Raw genomic sequence first — 25,771 nt, 5'->3', positions numbered from 1 at the left:
AGATTAATGGAAAACAACTCAACAACTCTACGTCCTCGCGCTCATCACTCATGTAACTGTCTTAGTGAGGATACGCTGCATCAGCTCCCGCTGGTGCATACCGCCACCTTGCCGCGGCCTGCTCGCGGTACGTACCGCCACCTTGCCGAGGATCTGCTCGTTGTGCCAGGTCCAAACGGTGAGCAGGTGCTCATCGCCGGCGTCCACGGCCAGCAGGTAGGCGCCCTGGTTCATCTTGGAGAAGCTGACGGCAGCCACGCCCACCCGCAGCTCCCGGCTGCCGAACACGTGCAGCGTGTCGAGGCGCTCGGCGCCCCAGACCCGGACCGAGGCGCCGCGCGAGCCCGGCCCGGCCCGCTGGCCGGAGGCCACGATGTGCCGCGACGGGTGCAGGTCCATGCTGCCGACGGAGACGCGCGCGTCATGGCCTGCTCCACGGGGTATTCTATCGCTGAGGTGAGAGTGAAACAAGTCGGTTGTCTTCTTACGGACCAGCGTCTTTACCCCTCGGCCACCTTTCCGCGTTGAGATGGGATGTGTGCCGTGTCACGAGGGCAGCTGGGCTGAGCGGATCATGGACATGGGCAACAGTGATCATGGGTGATCACTGTTGCGTGTCCATGCCGTTGGGCGGGAGCGTGGACGGAGAGTGTGGACAGCATTCGGAGGGCTCGGGACACTTTGATGCCCATGCAAGAGCAGTGTGTTTGGGGTTAAGGCATGCATGTTAGCGGGAATTGTGGCAGTCAAAGGGGTTGCATGTGCTGTGGCAAACAACCGGCGCAAACAACAATCCTTTTGAATGTGCAGAATTATTGACAGAAGCGCAAGCACATGACTGAAATAAATGCAAGCGGGCATGCCGAGTCTGAAGAGCGGAGGGTCAGACTTACGACCGCAAAACCATGAAATGAAGCCGCCCATTGTGCCGTGTTTCACCGCTATCATCAGCCGTCACTGCTACCATCGTGCAACATTCGGACATAAACGCTTTAAAGTACATTGAGCTCGAAATTAATAGTGACAGCTAATCCCAACCGGGTCACAAGCGGCAGCAGCCGCGAAGGACCGCTCAGTGCGACGCACGACAACCCACAAACGTCGTGAGCAATTTCGCTCAGTGTTCGAACGTGGCCACGAAACCAACACCGCTCGTCGCGTCTGGCGCTGCCTCGCGGAGTAGGCATTAGCACCCCGTGACCGGCGCGGGGCGGGGCGCGGCAGAGCTCAGCGTCGGCCGCGTGCCAGGCACGGGGCTGGGAGCGGCAGAGCTCAGCGTCGGCCGCGTGACCAGCGCGGGGCGGGTCGGGGCGCGGCAGAGCTCAGCGTCTGGCCGCGTGACCAGCGAGGGGCGGGGCGGGGCGGGCAGAGCTCAGCGTCTGCCACGTTGGCCAGCGCGGGGCGGGGGCGGGCGCGGCAGAGCTCAGCTTCGGCCACGTGACCAGCGCGGGGCGAGGCGGGGCGCGGCAGAGCTCAGCGTCGGCCGCGGGACCAGCGCGGGGCGGGGGCGGGGCGCGGCAGAGCTCAGCGTCGGCCACGTGACCAGCGCGGGGCGGGGCGGAGCGCGGCATAGCTCGGCGTCCGCCGCGTGACCGGCGCGGGAGCGGCAGAACTCACCACAGGATGTCCTCCGAGTGCTCGGTGTAGTGCCGCTGGGAGTCGGTGTGCCGGTTCAGCAGCACGGCCACGGCGGCCACATAGTAGAGCAGCTCGCCCGAAGGCAGCACCCACAGGTTGCGGTACACGTCCACGCCGCGGTAGCCGTGACTGGTCGGTCGGTCAGGGAAACGGCGCGGCATTGGGTGGCGCATGCACACAGGAGGGGTCTGAGGGGCAGGGGCCGACCAGCGCTGGCCGTTGGGGTGGGGGGGCGTGTGGGGGGGGGGGGGCAACCGCCAATGTGAAGATTCGGACGCTGGAGAGAACGGCATTGCCGAGTTATGGTGCGGGCAAACCCTCACGCCAAGTTTTGGATGATTGCATTACAAATCAGGCTTAACTGCAAAGTTTCAAAAGCGCTGTCCAATGGTTGGGAGACTATGAAATAGGCGTATCTCACGTTAGAGCGGGTTTGCTTTGCAACCCATGACTGCATGCGGCTGGATATCGCGTGCGTCGGAACAATCCGCTTGAAGGTGACGTCTGCAGAAGGTGACGATCCCTCGGGCCAAGCAGGCATTCACCCGGCCCTTTTGGCTGTTTCAACTGACCCTTGAAATGTACTCTCCGAGCAGCCGCGTCACTTGACAAGAAGCCATTACACTAACAACTCCGGGGTAATTGGCCGTTTGGACTCATGGCGTGCTAAGCTGTAAAGTTCGCCCGCCGTTTGTCTCCATTTAGTTTTGACGCATTCTGGCTTCTTTGAATCCCCCCGCGCCCTAGCATTGATCTTTCTTCGGTACGGTTGGCACAGGTGCAAACAAAGTCATGTCGCTCGCTTCACACAATAGCACCGCCCAGAGGCTCCATCTGGCATCATGATCATTGAGCTTTCATGGAGGTACTTTTCCTTCATTGTGATTAAAACTGAAAGAATGTGTTTGCATACTGGACTCAAATTGACATAAGTATTTAAAGCTTAAGCGCTTTTCATAAGATTGTAATATTTGGCGGAAAACATAGGCAAAAAGGAAGAAAGAGAACGTTGCTGAAAATAACGAGCATCAAATCCGTCTTTATAGCAAAATGCTTCGAGTTTTACGCCAGGTATTCGCACAACACCGTTACAGGCGAGTCCACGATGCATAGCGATCTGCAGAGAAGTAGTGATGAAGATGTTTTTAGTATAGCTCGAGGTAAACACGATCACCAACTGTCTCGGGCGTTGTTGAGGGCAGACATGGGTGTGAGTAATAACGTGAAACCGAGTCTGGGTACGGGTGCTGGTGACCGAGTCCGGGCCTGAATGCTGGTGACCGAATCTGGGTCCAGGTGCTGGTGACCGAATCTGGGTCCAGGTGCTGGTGACCGAGTCTGGGCTCAGGTGCTGGTGACCGAGCGTGGGTCCGGGTGCTAGTGACTGAGTTTGGGTCCGGGTGCTGGTCACCGAGTCTGAGTCCGGGTGCTGGTCACCGAGTCTGGTTCAGAGTCCCGAGTTAACACCAGACCCATGCCAAAGTCTGAGTTAAAGTCCAGCACTTTATACGGATCCTGAGTCTGGGTCTGAGACCAGGTCTGAGTCGGTGCCGAGTCCTAAAGCGTTCAGTCCGAATCCTGTCGACTTCAGACGAAGTCGCACGGAAAGAGGATGGTTCATAACAGGCGGCCAGAGGCAGAGGTCAAGGGTTAATATCATAACTGGCAACAAGCTAGCACCTTACCCAGCCCAAAATTATTTTGATTTAACTGATGGTCCTACCTAAATTCTCGAACAGTTAGTATTGAGATAGACACTGAGGTTATGACTGTATTTTTTACCTTTAGTTACTTTTAATTGCTGATACAATCTTCCGTAAGCTCGTCACTAAAAATAATTAATTACAAACTTAATCACTTGAACTAGATACAATTGTGTGTAAAATAAACACTAGATTACACCAATCCAATCCAACATAAAAAACATAGCCTAGATGCAAACTAACTTAACGTAGACAAAGTTAAGCAAAGTTTAAACGCAGCCGGAACCCGCCGAGAAGCTTGAGTCATTCAACGCAACGCAGCCCAATGAGTTTGACGATTTTTCCTTATTCTGTGTAGCAAACTGGATCTACATTTTCCTCATGCGCTGTGTGGGCCCTCACGCCCTTTACAGACAATTAAATATGGACGCTCGTTTGTTCGAACCACCAGGCTTCTATAATCGGTGAGTCTCAGTCGTTAGGGTCGAGTTGAATTCCGTGCTCGCGGTCCATGCCCGTGTCAAATTATCATTTATCTTTAAGTGAATCGATTCGCTCGAACCCAAGTCTCACAAGTCCGAAGACGAGCCGTGCGCTGCCGATCCCAGGGCTGGAAATGCTCGACGAATGCTCACTCTGGCTCCTGAGGCCCTGACCGGGATACGCGGATCACAAGAGAAAAGGCACATTGAAAAGCGTCCCGCGATTGAGGGGCCAACGAAGTGTTCACGCATTACACCAGCGCCGTCCATTGTAAAACTATGCTAACTATATACCAACTATAACACTGTGCTGACAAAACACCAACTATAAATATACCAACTATAAATACAAACTTATAAATAAGCTGACAGCGACCAGCAGACCAGTATCAGAGGATACACCCAGTCCAGCTTGAGTCGCTTCTCCGGCGGCAGGTACTGCACGGGCATGTCCTTGGACGGCTTGTAGAAGGTCCGCACGCGGCCTAGCAGGCTGACCTTGACCTTGGACTTCTCGGAGGCGCTCTTCGGAGCCGAGACGTCACTCACAGATTCAGCCCTGCTTCGCGTCGTCAGCGGCTTCTTTTCTTTCACTGAAACACGCATACATCAACAAAATTACAACGCTTTCATTATGCAGCACTGTTAAAATAGGGAGCGATCAAAATGTGAAGTTGCCGGATGCTTGAAGCTGCTCATTGTGAAGTGATCTTCCTAACATACCATCACAATGCAAATAACACTACCGCATGTTTGTCTGGCGGTTAGAATCCGCGCTAAGCTCAAAATTCTTCATCGTAATGAAAGAGCGTGTCAAAAATTTGTCTTATGAGGAATGACAGCATGCTGAGCATTCCACATAAATACCCACGAAGCCAAATATTTCTTTTCGGAAAAAACTATTGTGCCTTTGAGCACCTGAAACTTCTACCCCAAAAGTTGAACGATGTGACTTTGTTCTACATCGCATCCTTTTTCTCTCTTCAATTTTGTCTGCCCTGCTCCTCTTCTCCGTTAACTGACCCCTGTCTTCCTCTTTCTCCTTTTCACTTTCTTTCCCCAATTCTCTGTCTCCCTCACTCTCTCTTCCTTTCTCCCTCTCCCTGTCTTTTTCTTCCCTCTCTCGCTCCCTTTCCCTGTCTTTCTTTCCCCTTCTCTTCCTCCAGCTGGCTTTTCTCCCCCTCTCTCCCTCTCCCTGTCTTCCTCCCCCCTCTCTCTCTCACCCTGCAGGAGGGGCTCGCTGTTGTGGCGTCGCAGGATCTTGTTGAGCCGCTTGTCCTCCACGCCGCGGTGCGCCTCCTCTCGCGACACCTTCGCGCCCCGCACTGTCGTCTGCTCGCCCGTGCACAGGTAGAACGTGTCGGTCTCGTAGAAGTCGTTCCGCAGCTGTGAGAAGCTCTTTACCTGCCGTGACGGGTGCAGTGTATTCAGACTGCTGAGGGCGCTGAGTGAGCACCATTGGGCATGTCCATAGTTCCCTCTACGTACTGGACATTTCGATACAGCCTGATAACTCCACGAATTTGGTCTCCCTCGCAGTCCGAATCGTAAAATCCATCGTAATGGATAGACTTCAGCCAAAATGTGAGGTTTTGATGGTGAGCATAAACTGCGCAAATACTAGATCGTAAAATTGTGCTCCGGGAAATATGGATAGAAACCTCTAGCATGGAACACAATTTCAGGGTTCATGTCGTGGCAATGCATAACAAATGACGCGCGGTGTTACTTATTTGTAGCCTGCCTGGCCGGTAACGAATAGACCTAATATGGTTTCAACAGAACTTTTGATAAGAAGACGTTGATACACTGCAAGGAAGGTTTTAGCGTGGCGCAGTTGTTGCCGTGGAGCACAACGCCCTTTCGTCCATTGATATTGCGTAAACACCGAGCATGCTTTAATGCCGTGACTCCGCTGAAGTGGTGCCGGTCAACACTGACCTCTTTAGGTAGCTTTATCTTCAAAGCATCGCTTATGACTAAAGCGTGGTAAACAATTGACTGCGAGTGGGACGAACATAGATATTCCTTTGAGAAATCTGACGCACCCAGGAGTTTGCCTAACTCGGCGCACAACTGTGTCTTGTAACAAGATCAATTTCCATCACATTCTGTTGGTGATGGGAATATTCCAACCGAAGGACGCAGTCTGCAATGTTTTTGCTATTTACCGCTCTATAATAAGCACAAATACAGTGACAGTGTGGCTAATTGCATTCCGCGCCGTGATGTTGTTTGCTCAAAACAGTGTTCAGCACGATGCGCACCAGTGCGAGGACACTGTTGCGACAAACGTGCTGACAAGCGTACAATAGCTGGTGCCCGTTAAAGTTAAATCGACTTGGATGCCATGTAATCACTTACCGTGACTGCCCATGACCGTAGGACCGCTCCGAAACTTCCTGATGTGTGCGGCATTTGTAACCTTTCCACCGAGCAAGAACTGTGCAGTTTTAAAGTAGTCCGAGTAGTCATTAGTGTGGCACTTCTTATAATCGACCAAAGTACCTCACTTAATTAAAGCATCTTCATTTATAGCTCAATTGAGCTGTGTAGGCATGATCAGACCTAACCATTACGTACAGAATGCGGACAAAATTTCGCGCGAAATGAATGTGCACAGGCTTCGTGAAAGTTACAGCCATGAGCAGCGGCTCTTACCTCTTGACCCCAGGTGGTGTACATCCTGCGGGCGTCCTTCAACTTCACAACTTGCCCGAGATCCTGGAGCACGTCCTCGAAGCGCTGAGTCGTTTTCAAGTTTAAGTGCACGTAGCTCTACAAACGAGGTGCCGGTCGTTAGTAGCATGTTCGTGGTGTGACCTCACCGCCTGAAACGGCGGCTCACGCGTGGAAATCTCACGAGACCGAATACGCGCCATTCGGAACATCGCGTTGTGGCATTGTCGACTTCTTGGCATAATCTGAAATGGACGGTCTCCCTCGTGGTAAAATGTTTCCTTTTGCTTGTAAATAAATTTGGATGTGCTTGTGTCAAATTGCACGTCAACCCCTCAGCTGATACCAATATTCTCAAAGCTCAGGGCTGCACCAGCGCCGCCAACCAAGCATCAATTCAAGCCGCCCGCTCGCTGGCTTGCCCAGGAGCCGGTCCTGCTGGCGCGAGCTGACCGCTGCCCTGACCTCGGGTCATGGGTCGGCCGTAGCGCGCGTCTGTCATCGGCCCCGTACGGACACCGACGGCTGGGCCCCCGCCGGCGGCGCCGTGCCGTATTTGTGTCATCGCCACAGAGACGGCTGGCGCCGGCCCGCCAGCGGAGGGGTGGCGCGTCACCATCGCGTGGAAAGGGTGGCAGAGCGGGGCCGGGCACGGAAGGGCATGTGGCGCCCACGCTCTGTAGCGCTGCGTCACCCTGGCCGGCGATCGGCGCCGAGGCGAAAATACTTTGCGCTGGTGAATACCTTTGAACTGCGTGCACGACGTGTTGATAGACTGTGTTGGGAGGCGTAGTCAGTGAGTAGCTTTGTGTCATCAGTCTATGACTCTCGCATCAGGCAGTCAGCGCTCCCGCCTGCGCGAGGACGCACTCGTCTCACCCGTGCCGTGCCTTAGCTCTCACCTGGATCGACTTGTCCAGGTTGTTGATGATCTTGATCTTGCAGCCGTCGCCGGAGCGGCGGCCGCCGCTCTTGCCGGAGCCGCCGCTGCCCTTGCCGAACACGCGCTTGACGACCGGCGAGAGCGGCTTGACGCGGTGCCGCTTCGGCTTCTCCCGGCGCGCGCTCAGGTCATGCGTCTCCGGCTGGGTCCGGCTGTCCAGGCTCTTCATGCCGTACGGCGCCTTCTGCAACACCAGAGGGAGAGCTGCAGGCAGGGGCGCACTGCCGCGGGCGGAATGCTGCCGACTGTCAGCTGGCAAGCGGGCGGGCATTGGCCTCAGACGGCGACGGGCGGCACGTGTCTTCCCACCGCGCGTCAGTGAGCAGAACCAGACAAAAATTGTGAATTCAGCACTCATGATGCACTGCAATGACCCATTCAAAGAAATCGAAAACAAGTTTTAGGATACCTGAGAAATGTTTACATTTTCTCGAGATGTCTATTTATTCGATAAGCTGGGGAGTGATTACACAATAGATACAGCATAATTACACGAAATCTTGTGGTTGGCAGGCAACTAAATTACTACAAAGAAATGCGATGTGATAAACGGGAAACTTTGTTCCTTGGCAACTGATAACAAAAGAGCCTATGATAAAAGTCGCCTAAAGCCTTTATTTTCTGAATCGGCGAGGCGAGAGGACAGTTTATGAAGCACTGGCCCGGATCGGCTAACTGCGCGCGGGGCCGTGCGAACAAATTCGTCCCGTAGGGTTCACATCATCTAGCGTGATTCACCGCGAGCGACGTAGCGGCATTCCGTCTTCTTATTTTTTTTCTGCACCTCGCGATGATGTCGGTGTAGGATTCATGCCGTTAAATAGCGAAGGCTTCAGCTAATATGGCGTCATCCACGATATCTGTGGAGGGCTTTGAACATGCGCCTCGGGCTTGCTGAAAACTGAATCATTTCCGGGCTGCGACGGTCTGCTCCGTGTCATTTCGTAAGAGACGGGTAGCAGAACACACATAGTACACATAGATTCATTTTTGTATTCAAGCAACACATACATGTAGCCGTTTTTTGGCCTATGTGTGCACTTGTAAATAATGAACCTTCAGTATGCTAGCAGGTGCCGATTAAACGTTATCAAGCGAGCATCGAGACGGCGCATATATGACGTCATAGAGCAAGGACCGGCGCTGATGAGCATCAGCATCGTCTCGAAACATCTGGTAGTCAGTTTGCACTTGCCCATCCTTGAATTGCGTCGTGTAGGGTCTCGGACACTCAGCATCGGACGCGTCCGTAGCTGGGAATGCCCGAGCCCGGTAGCCGTCCGTAGTGCTCCACCTCGGTCACGTAACCCGCCGATCGATCAGCTGATCAGGCAACGGTGCATTAGGGGTGGTGAGCTGTTTCGTAGCTGTTATATCCAAACTGCCTCTGAGTGAACACTAAAAGCCAATCTGAAACTAATGTTGGACTTCTACCTGTTGGTGTTCGCCCTTGCTTGCCTTAAAGTTAACCGTCCGGTGATGCGGTGTTTTTGAGATATTGCATTGATTGCACTACTCCCGCAACTGCTTCACTCTCAGATTAGGCAGCCATTTCGCTGGAGAGTGTCCAACAGTACACGCAAAGCTACAAATGCGAATACTTACCGAGTCAGATCAATTTGCTATTACTGAACCAAATTAAGCGCTCTCAGATTATCACTTTGCAGCATAAGCCATTTCATCCCGCGGACTCAGATGGGTATCACGACTAGTGATACAACACATGCATACGCAACCTTAGCTGGCCGCGTAACCGGCGCTCGTCAGGAGGCATCAACATTTATAGAAGCTCACAAAGCTGGACGTGACGGTTTTGTAGGCGCAAAAGTATCTGAGTGACGTCACTGTAAGCATTGTCGGGGAACCGTTGTCACAAACTTCCGAAGCTAATCCGCACCATTCTCGATAGATCAGAAAGAACATGGCAGTTGCATCAGAACTGCACCAAACTCGGCAAAAGCTACGCGCATTGTGCAGCGTTCGTGGGCGTGCCGACGAGGACCTGCTGCTTTACGTCTTTTACAGCGAGAATGCCAGAAGAACAGACGCAAGACCGGCCGATTTGCCAGCGAGAACATTAGGAGAACAGACACCCGCCCGGCCGGTCCGCCACCGAGAGCGCCAGAACAGACGCCTGACCGGCCGATCCGCCAGCGAGAACGCCAGAACAGACACCCGCCTGGCCGATCCGCCAGAGAGAACGTCAGAACAGACACCCGCCTAGCCGATCCGCCAGCGAGAACGCCAGGACAGACGCCTAACCGGCCGATCCGCCAGCGAGAACGCTAGAACAGGTGCCCGACCGGCCGATCTGCCATTAATAACGCCAGGAGAACAGATGCCCGCCTGGCCGATCCACCAGCGAGAACGCCAGAACAGACACCCGCCCGGCCGATCCGCCAGCGAGAACGCCAGAACAGACACCCGACCGGTCGATCCGCCGGAGAGGCCGAGCGCCGCGTCGACTTACGTCGTAGTGGGGGAACGGCTCTAGTCCGGCCTTGGCCCTGCAGCAGGCGCAGCGCGGGTTCCGGTGTCCCACCCCGCTGTACAGCCGCGCGTACACGGACATGGGGCGGGCAGAGCGCACGCGCGCCGCGTCCAGCTGCCGCCAGGCAGCGCTCGCCTCGGGCGTCTCCAGCGACAGCGTCTCGGACGACTCGGCCGACTCGTCGGGCGGCGTCAGTGGCGGCGGCTCGGGCGGCGCCAGCCGGTGCCGGTGCGCGGCGAGCGAAGTGGCCGGGCGCGGCGCCGCGTCGTAGTCCGTGACGGTGATGCTCACCATGGGCGCTAGACGGTCGGCCGGCTCAGCACCAGGAAGGTCGTGGGCACGGAGCTGGCGCGTGAGCCGCTGCGCCGGCCCGAGCGCCGCTCGACGCTGCGGGGCCGCCGAGGCGAGTCGCCGCACGCGTGGGGCGAGCGGCGCCGCGGTCGGCGCAGCGACGGCGAGGCGATGGCCTGGACCGAGGAGGAGCGGCTCGCGGCGCGGCTCCAGCGCGCCTCCGACGGCGCCGGCGAGCGCGCCGTCGGGGCTCGAGACTCTGACGAGCTCGTGAGCGGCGGCAGCGGCGCCAGCGGCGTGCCGGCGAAGCGGCGCAGGAAGCGCTCGTTCTGGCTCACCCAGTCCCAGACGCGGCGCTGGCGCACCAGCTCCAGGCTGTCCAGCACACGGAAGGACGGCGAGCTGGTGGACGACGGTCCGATGTCGGGCAGCGGCCGCTGGTGCTTGTGCAGGCTGTAGCTGCGCCGCGGCGACGGCGGTGGCGACGGCGACAGCGTCGGCGGCGGGCTCGGGCGCGGCCGGTCCTCGATGGCGTGCAACGTCACTCGGCGCCGCGGGTTGCGGTACGTGCTGACGTCGAAGAAGCGGTTGACGCGGCCCGGCGGCAAGTAGCGGATCCTCCTGCGTGGTACTGTGACGCGGCCACCGGCGTTCATCTCCCGCGGTACACCGTTTGGGGACAGGGCCCGTGCGGCTGGCCGCGGGCGGCCATCACAGCTCCGTCCGGCACGGCGGCGGCGGGCGCCTCTGCCGTCGGTGCGGCCGCATTGTTTACCCCTCTGTTGACTGGTTGCGGCGGCGAGATAGGATCAGCCGGGCGCGATTGGCTCGCACTAACGAGCGGCAGCCGCGCCTGACCTCGACCTGCCTCCGGGCGATACGATCTCGCCGCGAGCAGCGGCCACCACCGAGCCCATGTCCGTACGATGTTCCGACGGGCGCCACGCACTGAGGTCGGCCGGCTGCTAGAGGCGTCTGCGGGCTGCGGCGCGGCCAGGGGCGGCGTCAGGAGCTCGGCGAGGGAGGCAGCAACCGCCGGTGTCTCAGATCCACCGCGTGTGAGATCGCCCGACCTCCCCGGACGGCGGAGCCGGAGTGCCGACGGAGTGACCTCGCGGCGCGCCACGGCCAGCCGGAGTGGGCCGTCGCGCCGGGGAGCCGCCGCCGGCGTTCGTGTCTCAGATGGCGGCGCTCTCTAACGAACTATTGACACTGCGGCCGTCAGGCAAGACACGGCGCTAATTATGGGGAAGTCGGGCGCACGGACAGCGCGTGGCTGCAGAGACGGTCCTGCGAACGACCACTCGCCACAAACAACTGCTGGGTTAAACGTCCTGGGGTTCGCGAAGCTCGGCTAACTCATTAGGAAGGTCCGTTTGCATGGACCGTATTTGTGTGTAATGTGTGAGCAGTGACGTAGACAAATTTCGCCGCCACATGTGCGTAATTTTGCCGAAGAAGTTTTGATAAAACTGCAAGAATTGTTGTTCAGCTCCTCATGTTTTGCCTTCGTGTTGTCAAATTCGTGGGATGTCGTGTCACAAAAAATGAGCTTCGAATACTTATATATGTCAAATAGATCATGGCATTCCGAAAAATATAGCCAACATGCTTAATCACAGCAGTGGCCATACCACTGATTTTTGAACTGTATATGATACGTGCAGATTACATTTGCTGGTCACACTGGCTGTTGAGAAGATTGCTCTGAGCATATACAAAAAAGGTATAGCTTTATTACCAATGATCTTCGGCATCCTCGAAGTTCTAAGAAAATCTCGTGACGTCACTTTTCTATTCTGTTCAGCGACGACTCATTTCAGCGTGAAGCAGCTCAGATGCAAAATTGAGGCGTGTGTGCGTGACAATGCTTATGTAATGAACCATATAAAATGCAGCGGCTCTTGGTTTTAACGAGACAGCAGTCAACGACCTCAACGGCCATGCACGCAGCCCCGGCCTTCTCGCTGAGGCGCCCGCTGCGCTGTACAACAGTTAACTGGAGGCCATCACAGCGCATCTTGTTAAAAGGAAAAACTCACTTTCAAGGACTAGCAAAACCGACAAAACACAGCTTGGACAGTAAATTAGACCAAGGCACGCTTGCTGCTGTTGTCAAAAGAGGCAGAAAGTTGCGAAATTTTTGCGAAGTAAAACACCGGCCCAGTTACGTCACACCGGGCGTGACGTCACATCCAATGAATTACCGGTCGGCAGCGGCGATTGGCAGCCAGGCTATCTGCCATTTCTAGTGGCAGGTGACGTCACATCCAACGAATCACCGATCGGTAGCGGATGTTGGCGGTCAGGCCGCTCGCCACTTTTAGTGGCATTTCCGGTCGCACAATAATATTCCTATCTGCAGTGTCCTGGTTTGGGTAAGCTAATTGCATTCAAGCTCACTAACTAGAGCGTTCCAGTAAAGTCTCGGTTGAAGACGTCTCCTTGTGCACCCAAGCTCAGCTGCCTCACTGCAAAGTCCTATGGAAGTGAGACTTTTCTTTTCAAGTCACTGACATCCACGAATACATTCACGACTTATGTCAGCCATTTATTTACACGTTACATTAAATGATCCCTGTTTCGTAGGCTTGAAATGGTGTATCCTTTACTCTTAATTTTGTTTTACGTCATTTAAAAGTGGCTCTTGCGGAATGTTTTACAACGGAGTACAAAATAAAGCTCGCATTAAGTCCACAGTTGTACGGTTGCGCATGGTTTACACCTTGCTATATCGCTTCATCATCTTACTGGTTTTCCTGGTTCTTCCATGCTGGTCAAAAATCTGCATGGATAGCAGGAGCCGTGAAAAGGAACTACTGGTGCCATCTTCGTTACCCAGCGGGATTTAAGACAACGGCATTTGCGATGAATGCAATGTCAGTGAGGGTGGACGTGAAAATTTAAAGCACGTTGAGATGACTTTGATTCCGCCTTGACCCGTCGCCCTGATAATGGGAGGGGTTGATGTGAGCACTCCCTAAGGTTTTTAAGTGACTTCTCCGGCATGTTGTGCAATCGCGCCAAAAATTTAATACCCTACAGAGTGTGGTTAGCTTGCCTGGTTTCGGAGCAGCAGCGGCTTTGGGAGCACTGCACAGCGATCTACGGCAGGCAACCGACGATGCGGAACCCGCGCGGCGAGCCGAAAGTGTTGTGTTAAGGGAGCCACAGATAATAAAAACATGCTCAAAACATATAGAAAAATACATACAATTGCTCTCAGGATTGAACAAGAAATACGCCAGTATAGATCTTGCATCGCTACGACGCATCTCCTCGTATGTATGATCTCGTCAAACTGAAAAAATGCGATTTTCACGAATATTATATCCTTAACTTGGAATGATAGGGTCATTTATTGATCAAATGACATAAAAACCAGTGCCAATCACGAAGTCTTGATGATTCCAATCCAGCGGCGTTTTCTGCTAAGCTTCATCTTTATTACTTTGGAAACTACAAGGGGTCGCATAGACTCTTCTATCAGTTTGCGTTATGAGAAATGATGAATCAGGGCAAAAGTTTATGACCATAAAACTCGAATTACGATATATGTCTTCGAGGAGTAGAACAAAATAGGAATAGGACGTTGACAGCGTAAAACTATAAAACTAAAACTTATACATAACGACCGAATGCATCTAAGCAATCTAGAGGCAAACACATCACTAAGAGTCGTCAACTGATGCATTCGTAGAGTGGCACGAAGTGAATGATAGGACAATCAGTAGTAATAGCCTAAGTCCTGGAGAAAAAAGCAGGAGAATGGAAATATGAATGCGTTGATATTTTGGCAGCAAGCCCTTATATAAGCAATAGCAGAAGCACAGGCAGCAATTACCATAGCACAAATAATAGCGCTTCTGCTATTGTTTCGATAAAGGCATGTTGCCCAAATGTCAACACATCTACGCCTTCATTTTCCTGGTTTTCCTCCGAGGATTGAGACTATTACTACTGCCCACCTATATAAATAATAACTCCCGCAAATGTACTTAACAACTTACGTAATAATGACTGATGGTACGTTTACAGTTCAATGCTTCAGAAAAAGAATTATCTACACAATCATCAAATGCACCCTGACAACCCACAGGCAAAGACATTACACGTACTACACGTGTCAGTATCGTTAAAGCAATTGAAAGAATCAACGAGGGAGCTGTACTTCTTGGTACTTCCTGCTGAACAGCCTGATATCGAATCTGTACTGTATGGGTCACCATTAGCCGCACTTACACCGTTAGCCGTAATAGCCGTTAGCTGTAATAGCCATTAGCTGCAAAAACTTTGCATTACACCGTTCACCTTGATTTACGCCAGGGGGCTATCATTAATATTGCTGTCATTAAATTGTCGGTCATTAACTCGCAGTAAGTGCAAGCCATTCAACCACACTATCGCTGCAGCCGTTCGTATCGCATGCAAGGGGTGCCGGTGGCAAGCAGTCTTTCGGCGCTGCGCCTATTGATTTGACGCATAGTAAAGCAAAAATCTAACAGATTTGTACAGATAAAAACGAAAAACCTAATGCCTGAAAGCTGAGAAGCTGCGTTTGCTGACAGGAAGTCTAATCGGTGATTGGTTCGCTGAAGTAACGCTGCACTTGATTGGCACGCTGACCTGGAACTGACGAGTTGACGAACAGACGTAGCTCTCGCCGTCCGCCAGCTCTTCGATGCGCCGTATCCGTGTGCCGTCCGTACCGAAGATGTAACGCACACCCGACGACAGGTCTGTGGGCAGAAACCCTCGTGCAGAGTCGAGGCTCGGGGACGCAAAACGGCCCAAGTAGCGTCTTTTTCAGGACACGTCTCTTGGGAAGATGGATATGGGTGTCCGTCAATGCACCAGGCAGTTCAACAGGCAGCCAAGGTAAGGCAAATCGCCATCCAAAACTCGAATCAAGCCCAGAGGGAACGTCTCCTGCTGTAGCATTTTTTTGTGCTGGGTAAAGCCCCGTTTGTGTCATATTGTGTACTATGCTGACACAAAAGCAAGAGGCTTCATGTCCCGTGCTGAAAACGTTGGCGTGACATTTCATCGCCAAGTTGACCATGCCGCGTGTAATACAGGCTCCAGTATAATTAGCTGCCTAGGAAAGACTGGCATGTTTGTGAACAGCTCCAAGGTAATTTACAACGCCAATTTTGTTTGGCAGCGGTGCTGGCTAATTTCTCACGCAAACATAACCCAATCTGCACTTGGGACGCAACCCTGCGACGCATATCGCCTTGTCATAGCGCGCCATGCGCTCTCGTCGTGCTCCGCGGGTCAGTCCGTATTCAGGCCGCTCAGCTCCTGCCATCTCGTGGTGGGCATTAGAAGCTTGTTCATGGTCAGGAACGAGGTGCCGAGTACCTCACGATGCTCTATTTCTCTGAACTGTTACATAGGCGTCTTCATGTTAGGCCACACGATCACCTGTATGATGGAGTGACAAGACACGATGCACTAGCAAGATCAATTGCAGAGATTGGCAACACCTCACTGCGGGAGACAATTCGTGATCGGAAGTAAGAAGTCCCCTACAAAACTGTCCCCTAAACCTTTACACTCTTCTTGAACTTCGCACGCTTCATTCATTTCATTCCTACAGAGAATTTGTCATGGCTCGCAGGTCGTACAGTTTCGGAAAAACTTGAACCGTGACATTTACCAGAAACACAATACACCAGGCAAGTATAGGCTTTGGTTTGACGCGCTGGAGGCGCACCGCATCATAAATAAAGGCTGGGTCCTTTCCGACCCAGTATTGCGTGTAGCACACAGTTTGCTTCGACGATGGGAATTTGCAGCAGAAAAATTAAGTTGTTAACATTTTATGACCTATCTGTATGCTGCAAAGCAGAATTGCTAGTCTCTACCCTGACTGTCTGGGGCTTAAAACAAAGAAAATATCCTTTTCAGCTGATTCCGTGGTGTGACAGATAGCTTTGTTTGGTGTACCGAAAGCGTGTCAAATTTCAAATCGGACATGTTTTTTTCACTGGAATTATTCCATGCCGAATAAAAAGTGTTTGTGCCAGGTGCTTGCAAAAACACAAAATGTACGGAAATGTCTGCATTCAGCTTTGCGGCACCACCTATCCGGTACCTCCAGCTCTGATCTTGTCGTCTCCAAGCCGTGCACAAAATTTCCAGAACAAAGCTGACAATATGTAAATATAAACATCAGAAGCTAAGGAGAAACTGTGTTGGTTGGATTAAGTGCTGTTTGTATCTTCTGGTGTCGGAGGTAGGAATTATAAATCTTCGTTTGACTGCCAAAATGTGTGGTGTTACATGACGCTATCGCTCCCAAAGAAGCTGCAATGAGAAATAGTTATTTTCGTTTTTTGGCATATTTTAATAACATCAGCATGGGCTAATTAATCTACTTAACATATATCTAATTATACTCAAAAGGCGATACCTTATCCATCATTACTTGAACCAGTATGATTGCAGGCTATTTGTTACATCAAGTAAGATTCCGTACATCAAAAGCCCAGGCCATTCAAGAGCACCGCATGATGATGGAACTGATCCTGCCAATGAGCTTTGTGAATTATGGTGTGGATATGCAACGAACTACATCAGATTTAATGGTGTGTTCTTCGGCAAATAACACCTCAGTGAGTCCGAGCACCGGAGCAGGTAAATCGGCTAGTGTTACAGAGGCCATACAACTGGCAACTGGTCCAGAGGATTCAGGCACGGCTGGCGATTGCCGTGTCAAGGAGTCGCATGCACCAGGAAAACTGTATGGCTGCATGTCCAAACGAAATTATATGTTGAATTAGATTTTGCTCCACTTGCTTTGTGGGGTTAAAGGTTTTGGGAATTGCTATTTTTAGCACGAGCCATAATGGGTGAAATGCTTATCTAAAGCGTGTTCCGTAAACTGCGCTTTTTGTTAAGATAGAAGAAATCCGGGAAGAGCGGAACAACAAATGCCTCCTGTCTCCCGCCACCTTAGGCAAATATGCTTTACTGAGCAGCCTTAACGATTTTAATGTAAATGTGTAGCGTGGCCCAATGACTTTCCAGAGGCCGAATTTTATCAAGCTAAGGCAAGTATTAGCCAATTTATCTTGAGAAAAGGCATGCATTGCAAAAAAGAGATAAGGTCAGACCCGGGAGAAATTTGATAGGGTGTAGGGAAGGTGGGAGATTGCGAGGAAAGCACAAGATAATAATTATAGTAGACATTTCGATTTACCTACGTACAAGAGTCAATCTGATGTATGGATGCATTTTGTGTGCATAAGAGCACCCCGGCGTATCCAAACACTCTAACTTGGAACTGAATCAGTGCTTCTCAACCTAAAGATGCCTCTGTTGTTGAAAGATGCACTTGCTCTGTGGTAGCTGCATTCCTTCCTGGCGCCTTAGCTTATTTTCGCCAGCTTACCAACGACTTGTGACTCATCGAATCCTCCAGAAAGTTAACTGCACAAACTAGCGTTCCACGAGTGCCGTCAAAACTCTCGCACGAACTTATCTTTGTTCCCAAAAGCATGCAAGTGACACCTCTGCATAAGAGGCGGACTTCCTAATTCGGAGGCAAATCCTGAATATTTGGGACATGTGACGAAAATTTGGACAGTGCATGGGGTAACATGAATCACGCTGAATAACGCTAAGACCACGTCACGCCTACTCGATCAGGGAGAGAGTATGACACAATTCTTGATTCAAAGAAACAAGCACAGCACACAGCAAGCACCAGAATACAGTACCTCGCTGATAGGTTCTGTTTCCCGGGCGAGCCTCGTTCCACTCCCTTGGACCACTCCGACGACAGTTACTGGTCTGGTTACCCCTCCCCACGACGGGAGCTTGGCCACATGGCCATCGATTGACACATACGACGGTGCGTCCCGTTTCCATGGTTACGTCAAAGCTGTTTACTTCTCGCCCACTGTCTCGGCCTTGGCCTTATCAGTTGTGCATCGGAGATTCCAGGCAACCGATGTCCCTAGTATGCTCTACAAGGGGAGATACCAAGCGATTAAACGGTTACAATTTCAAAGGTTTTTACACCCTGTTAAACATTTTAAGAACCGCCAGAGAACTCTTAAATACTATCCATGTCTGGAATGTGACACGAGTGACAATATCCATGTCACTATGCCTCAAGTTATCGATAAAATTGCTGGAGAGATGCGAATTAAAATAATTGAAGCACATCAGGGTCTCCTGTAAGGACTCAGGGGGGGGGGGGGCTTGCCTGGGGAGGGACTGGATGCATCTCAGGATCCACCAACAGACGCAACACTTGTTTGATTTAGGAATTATAAATCATAAGGCACTCACTAATCCATTGTTGAAGTGTTTTTGACAAAAGACCGAAATAAATCGGTTCAAACAGGCAGAATCTGCTCCTACCACCCAGTGGCACAATTCTGCCCCGCCTGGGGGGGGGGGGGGGGACTTTGCTGGTGGCTCAGTTCTTCTTCAGTCAGCGTGGTGAAGGAAGGCAATTCGTAGGCGTTCAGTTATCATTGCATTGTACGTTCAGTTATCATCGGACCACGTATACAATGTATAGCATCAGCAACATCCATCATTTATGCCGGTCGATTAGCAATTGCCTGCAGCAGAACCATCCTTGCATGATGGCTTTGAAAAAACGCATCATGTCATTGCATCTGCTCACACTGGATATTTCAAATCGATGACTTATCACAGATCAAGAACAAATATGTATAGGCCGACTCATATCAGGTGTTTCCAATTTAAAAGGTGCCGTACGGTCGTTCTCTTCACATGCTCGCGTAAGTGTTAGAAACTGACAGACTACAGCCCTGTCAGACCGACCGAGCATGATCCAAAGATTTTGCACGACCGGCACCGGCGTTTGTGTGACGTCACGTGGAAGCTTTGCTGCCATGTTTCCGGCGAGCCGACGAAACGAGCAACGTGATAGGCGACGTAATAGTGCGACGTCACTCCGCGTCGGCGGAATTTACACCGGCATTAACGGCGCATTGTGATTGTGCCGACTCATATTTGGCCTCCGGCACGTACCAAGGAGTATCAAACTCTAGGAAGTTTCGATCAACAACAGCGCCTTCCCAAATGTATGCTCCAGTCAGCCGAGCACGTTTTGCAAAGTGCTCGCGATCACCGTTATTGCACCAACCATTCAACACACTCCATGCATTGCCACACCATAGAAGCATTTGCTCATCGCCAACACCATAAGTGATACTTTGGCAATGCAAACGGTGCTGATTACGTGAGTATACCTGCTGGCAGCGTACTTGTTTTCGTATGCTTCGACATCAATATCTGGGTATAAGGCCCATGCACCAGGGATGTCGTAACTCTTATTGCCACGATCGCACACAGAGCTGTGATCGTAATGAAGCCATGATACTTATATGACATATGTCCGAAAGGTAAATGTTCCCGCGGAAACACCCGCACGCAAATGTTTGCAAGTGCAGATGTTCGCAACAACGGTTCGTACACGCTAGTGCTTGTATATGCAAATGTGCGTTTCACATACGTTAAATTTGTGATGTCCGTTAAGTTGGCGATTCATCGAGCGATTTATTCAGCGACGAGTTCCAGTTTCTCTAAAAAAAAGGGCCTCAAGGTGAATTACGGCACGAGAACATTGAAAATGACCTTTATTTTGCAATATCATGTGACCTACGAGGTCAAAAGCTTAGTCAAAGGACGGGGAACTCGATATTACCCAAAAATTACCGACCGATTTGCAAACTGTAAGCATCAAATTACTCGTAAGCACAAGAGCTAGCGTCCGTCAATAAGTCCTGGCCTCTCAAGGTCACCCTTCAAGGCCAAACGCGGGCTCATGGGACGGGGAACTCCATATCACCCAAAAATTACCGGCCGACTTAAAACTTGCAAACATCAGAATATTCAACACAGAAGGGACTAGCGTGCGTCAAAAAGTCCTGATTTTTCATTTTCACCCTTCAAGGTCAAAACCAGGCTCAAGCGACGGATTACTCAACATCACCCAACATTGCCGACCGATTTTAAGCTTGCGAACACCAGCACATCCACCACAGAACGAGCTATCCTTCAAAAGCCTGACCTTTCAAGGTCACATTTCAAGGCCAAACACGGGCTCAAGGGACGGGGAATTTAACATCACCCCAAAATTACGGGGCGATTTTGAGCTTGCAAACGGCAGAATATTCACCACAGAAAGATCCAGCGTCCGTCAAAAAAATCCTGACAATTCAACGTCACCCTTTAAGGTCAAACGCAGGCTCAAGGGACGGGGAACTCCGAACCACCCAAAAATTCCTGGCCCATTTATAAATTGCAAACATCAGAATGTTCACCACGGAAAAAAACTAACGTTCGCCAAAAAGCCCTGACCTCTCGAGGCCACCCTTCAAGGCCAAACGTGGGCTCAGCAAACGGGGGCTAGTTTGACGGATGCACTCTTTCTGTGTTGAATATTCTGATCCTTGCAAGCTTAAAATCTGCCGGTAGATAGATTTGGAAGATACTGAGTTACCCATTCTTTGAGCCCGCGTATGACCTTGAAATATGACCCTGAGTGTTCAAAACTTTTTGATGGCCGCTAATCCTTTCTGTAGCGAATATTCTGGTTCCGCAAAGCTTAAAACCGGTCGGTAATTTGTGGGTGACATGGAATTATCCGTCTTCTGAGCCTGGGTTTGGCCTTAAAAGATGACCTTGAGGGATTACACCATTGGCTTTGAGGTCAGCACGTTTTGACGGACGATTGCCCTTAAACTTTTGAATATTTTGCTGTTTTAAAGTTTAAAATAAGGCAGTAATTTTTGGTTGACATCAAGTTCCCGCCCTTTGAGCCAAAGTTTGACTTTGAAAAAATAACCTTGATAGGTCAGAACTTTTTGACACACGCTAGTTTTACTGTGGTGAATATTCTGATGTTTAGAAATTTTAAATCGGCCGGTAATTTTTGTTGGATGTTGACTCCCTCGTCCTTTGAACCCGGGTGTGGCCTTGAAAGATGACATTGAGAGGCCAGGACATTTTGACGGACGCTAGTTTTTCTGTGCTGAATATTTTGATGTTTGCAAGCTTAAATCGGCCGGTATTTTGGGGATAATATTATGTTTGCCGTCCTCTGAGCCCGCGCTTGACCTCGAAGGGTGACCTTGAGAGGTCAGGACGTTTTGAATGACGTTAGCTCTTGCGCTTGTGAGGGTTATGATGCTTGCAGTTTGCCAATCCACCGGTAATTTTCCGGTGATATCGAGTTCTCCCTCCTTTGACCTAGTTTTTTACCTCGAAGTTTACATGAGGGGCATAAATTCTTGGATGTTCCCAAACATGTATATCTGCGACTGAAATGCTTGCATGTTAATTTATTGCGCTGTTTCAAACAATCATTTTCAACCCCAGAATCTTAAACGCCCGAACCTTATCCAATTTTGTAAGTTGTATTGTTAACACCTTCTCGAGTGAGGCGTCGCTATAATGCATATAATGCACGAATTCTTGCATATAAAAAGCTGGTACCGTCACCGTACTGACACCTGCGTGGAAGCGTCGTTGCCAAGTCAGAGTCAGCAGAGCTTAGGTGATACTGGCGCGGGTATTTACCAGCTACCGACCCATTCAACACAGGCTATCATGTTCCGATTGCGACGGAGTTCCGGCGGTGGCGCGCCAAGTCACAGGCTCAGCGTACTACCGCTTCTGATGTGATACCGGCTGTAGGTACCGCAGTACCAACGTACAGCATCCATGAATTTTATACCCTGCTCTTCGCTCGTGACCCATGAAGGTGAGCCTTTGGTGGTGTGTTTGTGGAAGAGGTGATAAGAAGATTTTGAGATTAGGTGCCATTGCAAGCCACCGAGCTTTGTTAGCTCGCAGGTTGTGCAACCCATTTGGAAACGACATGGTGATATGTTACAGCCGATGCGTACTAGTCTTACGCCTGATGGCCGTTTCGTCGTTCTAGTCTTACGCCCGATGGTGGTTCCGTCGTCCTAGTCTTACGCCTGATGGTGGTTCCGTCGCCCTAGTCTTACGCCTGATGGTGGTTCCGTCGTCCTAGTCTTACGCCTGATGGTGGTTCCGTCGTCCTAGCCTTACGCCTGATGGTGGTTCCGTCGCCCTAGTCTTACGCCTGATGGTGGTTCCGTCGTCCTAGTCTTAGGCCTGATGGTTGCTCCGTCGCCCTAGTCTTACGCCTGATGGTGGTTCCGTCGTCCTAGTCTTAGGCCTGATGGTGGCTCCGTCGTCCTAGTCTTACGCCTGATGGTTGCTCCGTCGTCCTAGTCTTACGCCTGATGGTGGTTCCGTCGTCCTAGCCTTAAGCCTGATGGTGGTTCCGTCGTCCTAGTCTTACGCCTGATGGTGGTTCCGTCGTCCTATCCTTACGCCCGATGGTGGTTCCGTCGTCCTAGCCTTACGCCTGATGGTGGTTCCGTCGTCCTAGCCTTACGCCTGATGGTGGTTCCGTCGCCCTAGTCTTACGCCTGATGGTGGTTCCGTCGTCCTAGTCTTAGGCCTGATGGTGGTTCCGTCGTCCTAGTCTTACGCCTGATGGTGGCTTCGTCGTCCTAGTCTTACGCCTGATGGTGGTTCCTTCGCCCTGGTCTTACGCCTGATGGTGGCTTCGTCGTCCTAGCCTTACGCCTGATGGTGGTTCCGTCGTACTTGTCTTACGCTTGATAGTGGTCTGGATTGTTCTGGTCTTATACCTGATGCATCGGAATATGGAGTACCTTTTTCAGCATAAACATGTTAAGCATTCACATTTTGACCAGCTTCTACAGTATATCACAGTTAGATTGAAATCAGCAAAACGCTTTTTCCTGCGTTGGCGGAGTGAAGTGACAACAAACGTGTGTTTCAAGCACGTAAATAATATCAACGCCTGAGCAAATGAGGCGAGTCACCTTTTTAAAATGTAAGGAAATATTCCGTAAGTTGTTCGGCGCGTTAACGAGCAGCATTAGTCCCACAGATTAGACAGTAGTATTATCCTTACTCCTCGGAAAAACCAGGAGCTATAAAATGTCTCAAACATCAAATCTCAAATCTCTTATATTAAAAACCAAAACCTATATCTCCATTCTTCTGGTTTTTCCGAGGAATAAAACTAATACTACTGTCTATCTGTGTAAGCAAATATTCCCTAAAAGTGCATTGGAACACATGCTGTGGTGAGTTTAGAAGTCAGAATAGGCTTGCTTAACTATAGTCTTCGCACCAAGATGTCCACATCGCTTTGCTTGAAAGTATTATAGCTCTGGCCAACCCACTGGTTGGTGATTGGCACCAGAGCATTGATAAAAACGCAAATGTCTTAGCTGGATATTGGTCAAAATCACTTGAGCTACAACCCAGTATAATTGCCACAGATCAATCTCTCCCCGCTTGGCCCCCAACGTGTGACATTCGGGACGAGGCTGCAAAAGGTGGCATTGGCCACGCTGAGGACTAGCCCGTAGCGACACCATCGCTGGCGTCCTGCAGCGACACCATTGCACCAATGATGTCATCCCGTAGCGATACCATCACTGGCGTCCAGTACCAACACAATGGCGCCAATGGTGTTCTCCCGTACCGACACCATTGCACTAGTGGTGCTCTCCCGTACCGACACCATTGCACCAATGATGTCATCCCGTAGCGACACCATCACTGGCGTCCAGTACCAACACAATGACACCAATGGTGTTCTTCCGTGCCGACACCATTGCACTAGTGGTGCTCTCCCGTACCGACACCATTGCACCAATGGTGTCGTCCCGTAACGACACCATTGCGCGAATGGGGTCGTCCCGTAGCGATATCATAACGCAAATAGTGTCGTTCCGTAGCGAGACCAGCATTGGTGTCGCTATAGACTACACTGTCGGTACAACTGTCGGTACAACTGTCAGTTTTTCTCGCCGTTGAGTGCTTTTGTTTCGTTTCGTTGCGAGCCTGGGTGACCATGATCAAAACCAAGTGCAGCCCATTTTCTTATGCTGTTTACGATGTTCTAATGTTTGCATTTAAGGTTCAGGGACACGTTTCACCTATCATGGATATCAGAAAGCTATTTGCTTTGTCAAAAGCTGCTGGAAGCGCGGTAACACCGCATGTTACGACAGAAAACTTTCGGTCCCGTTGCGTCATACTGCGCGCTGCGTTATCCGCAACCAACCAGCGACCGGCAGCAGCGGTTGGCGGCCAGTCATTGGCCGCCGGTGTCGTCATTCCTCAACACATCGAAGATTTCGTTTCCTTCGGGGACCATGCTTTGAAATGAACCATAGAGATTGATGCATTCAATTCCAATAGCTGAACATTGAATTAAAGTATTATGCGCATATGCTATGGTTATGGGTAATATTCCATGCATAACCACCTGCCAACTCAACTGAAAGCCCAATAAAAAAAGTGAGACAAGCCCTTCCATCGAGTGGAAAAGATCATATCCTGGCGGCATTGTAATATTGGAACATCGCAATAACGCCGTATCAGACGGCTTGCCTGGAAATATTCTGACAACATTAGAGTGCAAAGTTACAAAAATTCTTGCAGTTGTTGCTGATAACGGTCCGGCGATGCAACCAAAATTCCGTCACATTTCACCCAAAGCGTGGTTGCTGAACGGATAAGGTCGGGGTCCTGAAAACTGCAAGTTTGGCCAGTTGATTTTAAGACAAGCTCGACCTGCAAACTCACGATTGATTACCACCCGATGCTAACAACGATAGCTTGGATTAAGCTCATTCTTAACCACATGAAACAATCCACGCACACCGTCCCCAGATGACTAAACAACACAGGCGAACAAATCAACACACACCTAGGTAAACGGGACAGGATTGATGGAGCAGTCAAAAGGTGAAAAGCAGCACACAAGAACGAGGGGATAAACCCAGCTAACTGTAAATATCTAGACATTGGCACCAACAACAGAACCCCTCGCCAACACACAAACGCATGCTCACAGAGTAGGCAGTTATAGTGACGTTATAGTTACAGCAATGGTTATAGGCCTGGTAGAGGTATACAGCGTCACTGAACTCACCAAGTCGCTCGGAAATCTTGCTGCAGAGCACCTCGAGCGAGGCGCAGTCGCGTCCCGGTACGAACCGCATCTGCAGGCCCTGGAACCAGGCATCGCCGTTCTTGAAGAAGGTGACGCGGCGCGCGCGCCACTTCTCGCCGGCCTCGGCGAAGCGGCTGCCGACGTTCTCCCAGTCGGTCTCATAGCCGGCGTCGTCCTTGCGCAGCGCCAGCCGGGACTGCGCCCGAGAGCGCGACGGCGTGCGCGACTTGGAGCGCGTGCTGGCGTCGGGCGTGCTCGGCCGCGGGCTGAGGTTCAGGCTCGTGCGCCGTTCCACGGCGATGCTGTTCCGACGGCTGAGGCTGGCGCGCTGGCTCAGGTCCTGCATGCTGTTGGTGTGGCTGATGCTGACGCTGTTGCGCCGGCTGTCCACGCGCGGCGCCACGTTGCTGTAACGCTTGCGGCGCGGCTGGTCCAGCTCCTCGGGAATCTCCTCGTCGGCGCTCTCCATGCGTGAGGCCGAGCGGGAGTGGCCGAAGCCCCATTCGTTGTCGCTGT

At 51.4% G+C, this 25,771-nt stretch overlaps 1 protein-coding gene across 1 annotated transcript in view; it reads right to left on the bottom strand.

Moving 5' to 3' along the window:
• The window catches only part of LOC119105998 (echinoderm microtubule-associated protein-like CG42247), a 32,540-nt gene extending 7,291 nt beyond the window's left edge, over positions 1 to 25,249 (bottom strand). The window contains exons 1-8 of the mRNA XM_037229594.1: positions 25,235 to 25,249; positions 14,854 to 14,966; positions 7,405 to 7,629; positions 6,485 to 6,601; positions 5,047 to 5,227; positions 4,224 to 4,416; positions 1,618 to 1,767; positions 136 to 400 (exon numbers count right to left, since the gene is read on the bottom strand). Coding sequence (XP_037085489.1) covers positions 136 to 400; positions 1,618 to 1,767; positions 4,224 to 4,416; positions 5,047 to 5,227; positions 6,485 to 6,601; positions 7,405 to 7,614 — 1,116 coding nt within the window. The 5' untranslated portion in view covers positions 7,615 to 7,629; positions 14,854 to 14,966; positions 25,235 to 25,249. The remainder of the gene's footprint in view (positions 1 to 135; positions 401 to 1,617; positions 1,768 to 4,223; positions 4,417 to 5,046; positions 5,228 to 6,484; positions 6,602 to 7,404; positions 7,630 to 14,853; positions 14,967 to 25,234) is intronic.
• Positions 25,250 to 25,771: the final 522 nt, after the last annotated feature.

This window comes from Pollicipes pollicipes, unplaced genomic scaffold (genome assembly GCF_011947565.3).
Source record: "Pollicipes pollicipes isolate AB1234 unplaced genomic scaffold, Ppol_2.1 Scaffold_6138;HRSCAF=7277_pilon_pilon_pilon, whole genome shotgun sequence".
NCBI lineage: Eukaryota > Metazoa > Arthropoda > Thecostraca > Pollicipedomorpha > Pollicipedidae > Pollicipes > Pollicipes pollicipes.
The sequence above is the reverse complement of the archived record's forward strand: the minus strand, read 5'-3'. Positions and strand labels throughout refer to the sequence as shown.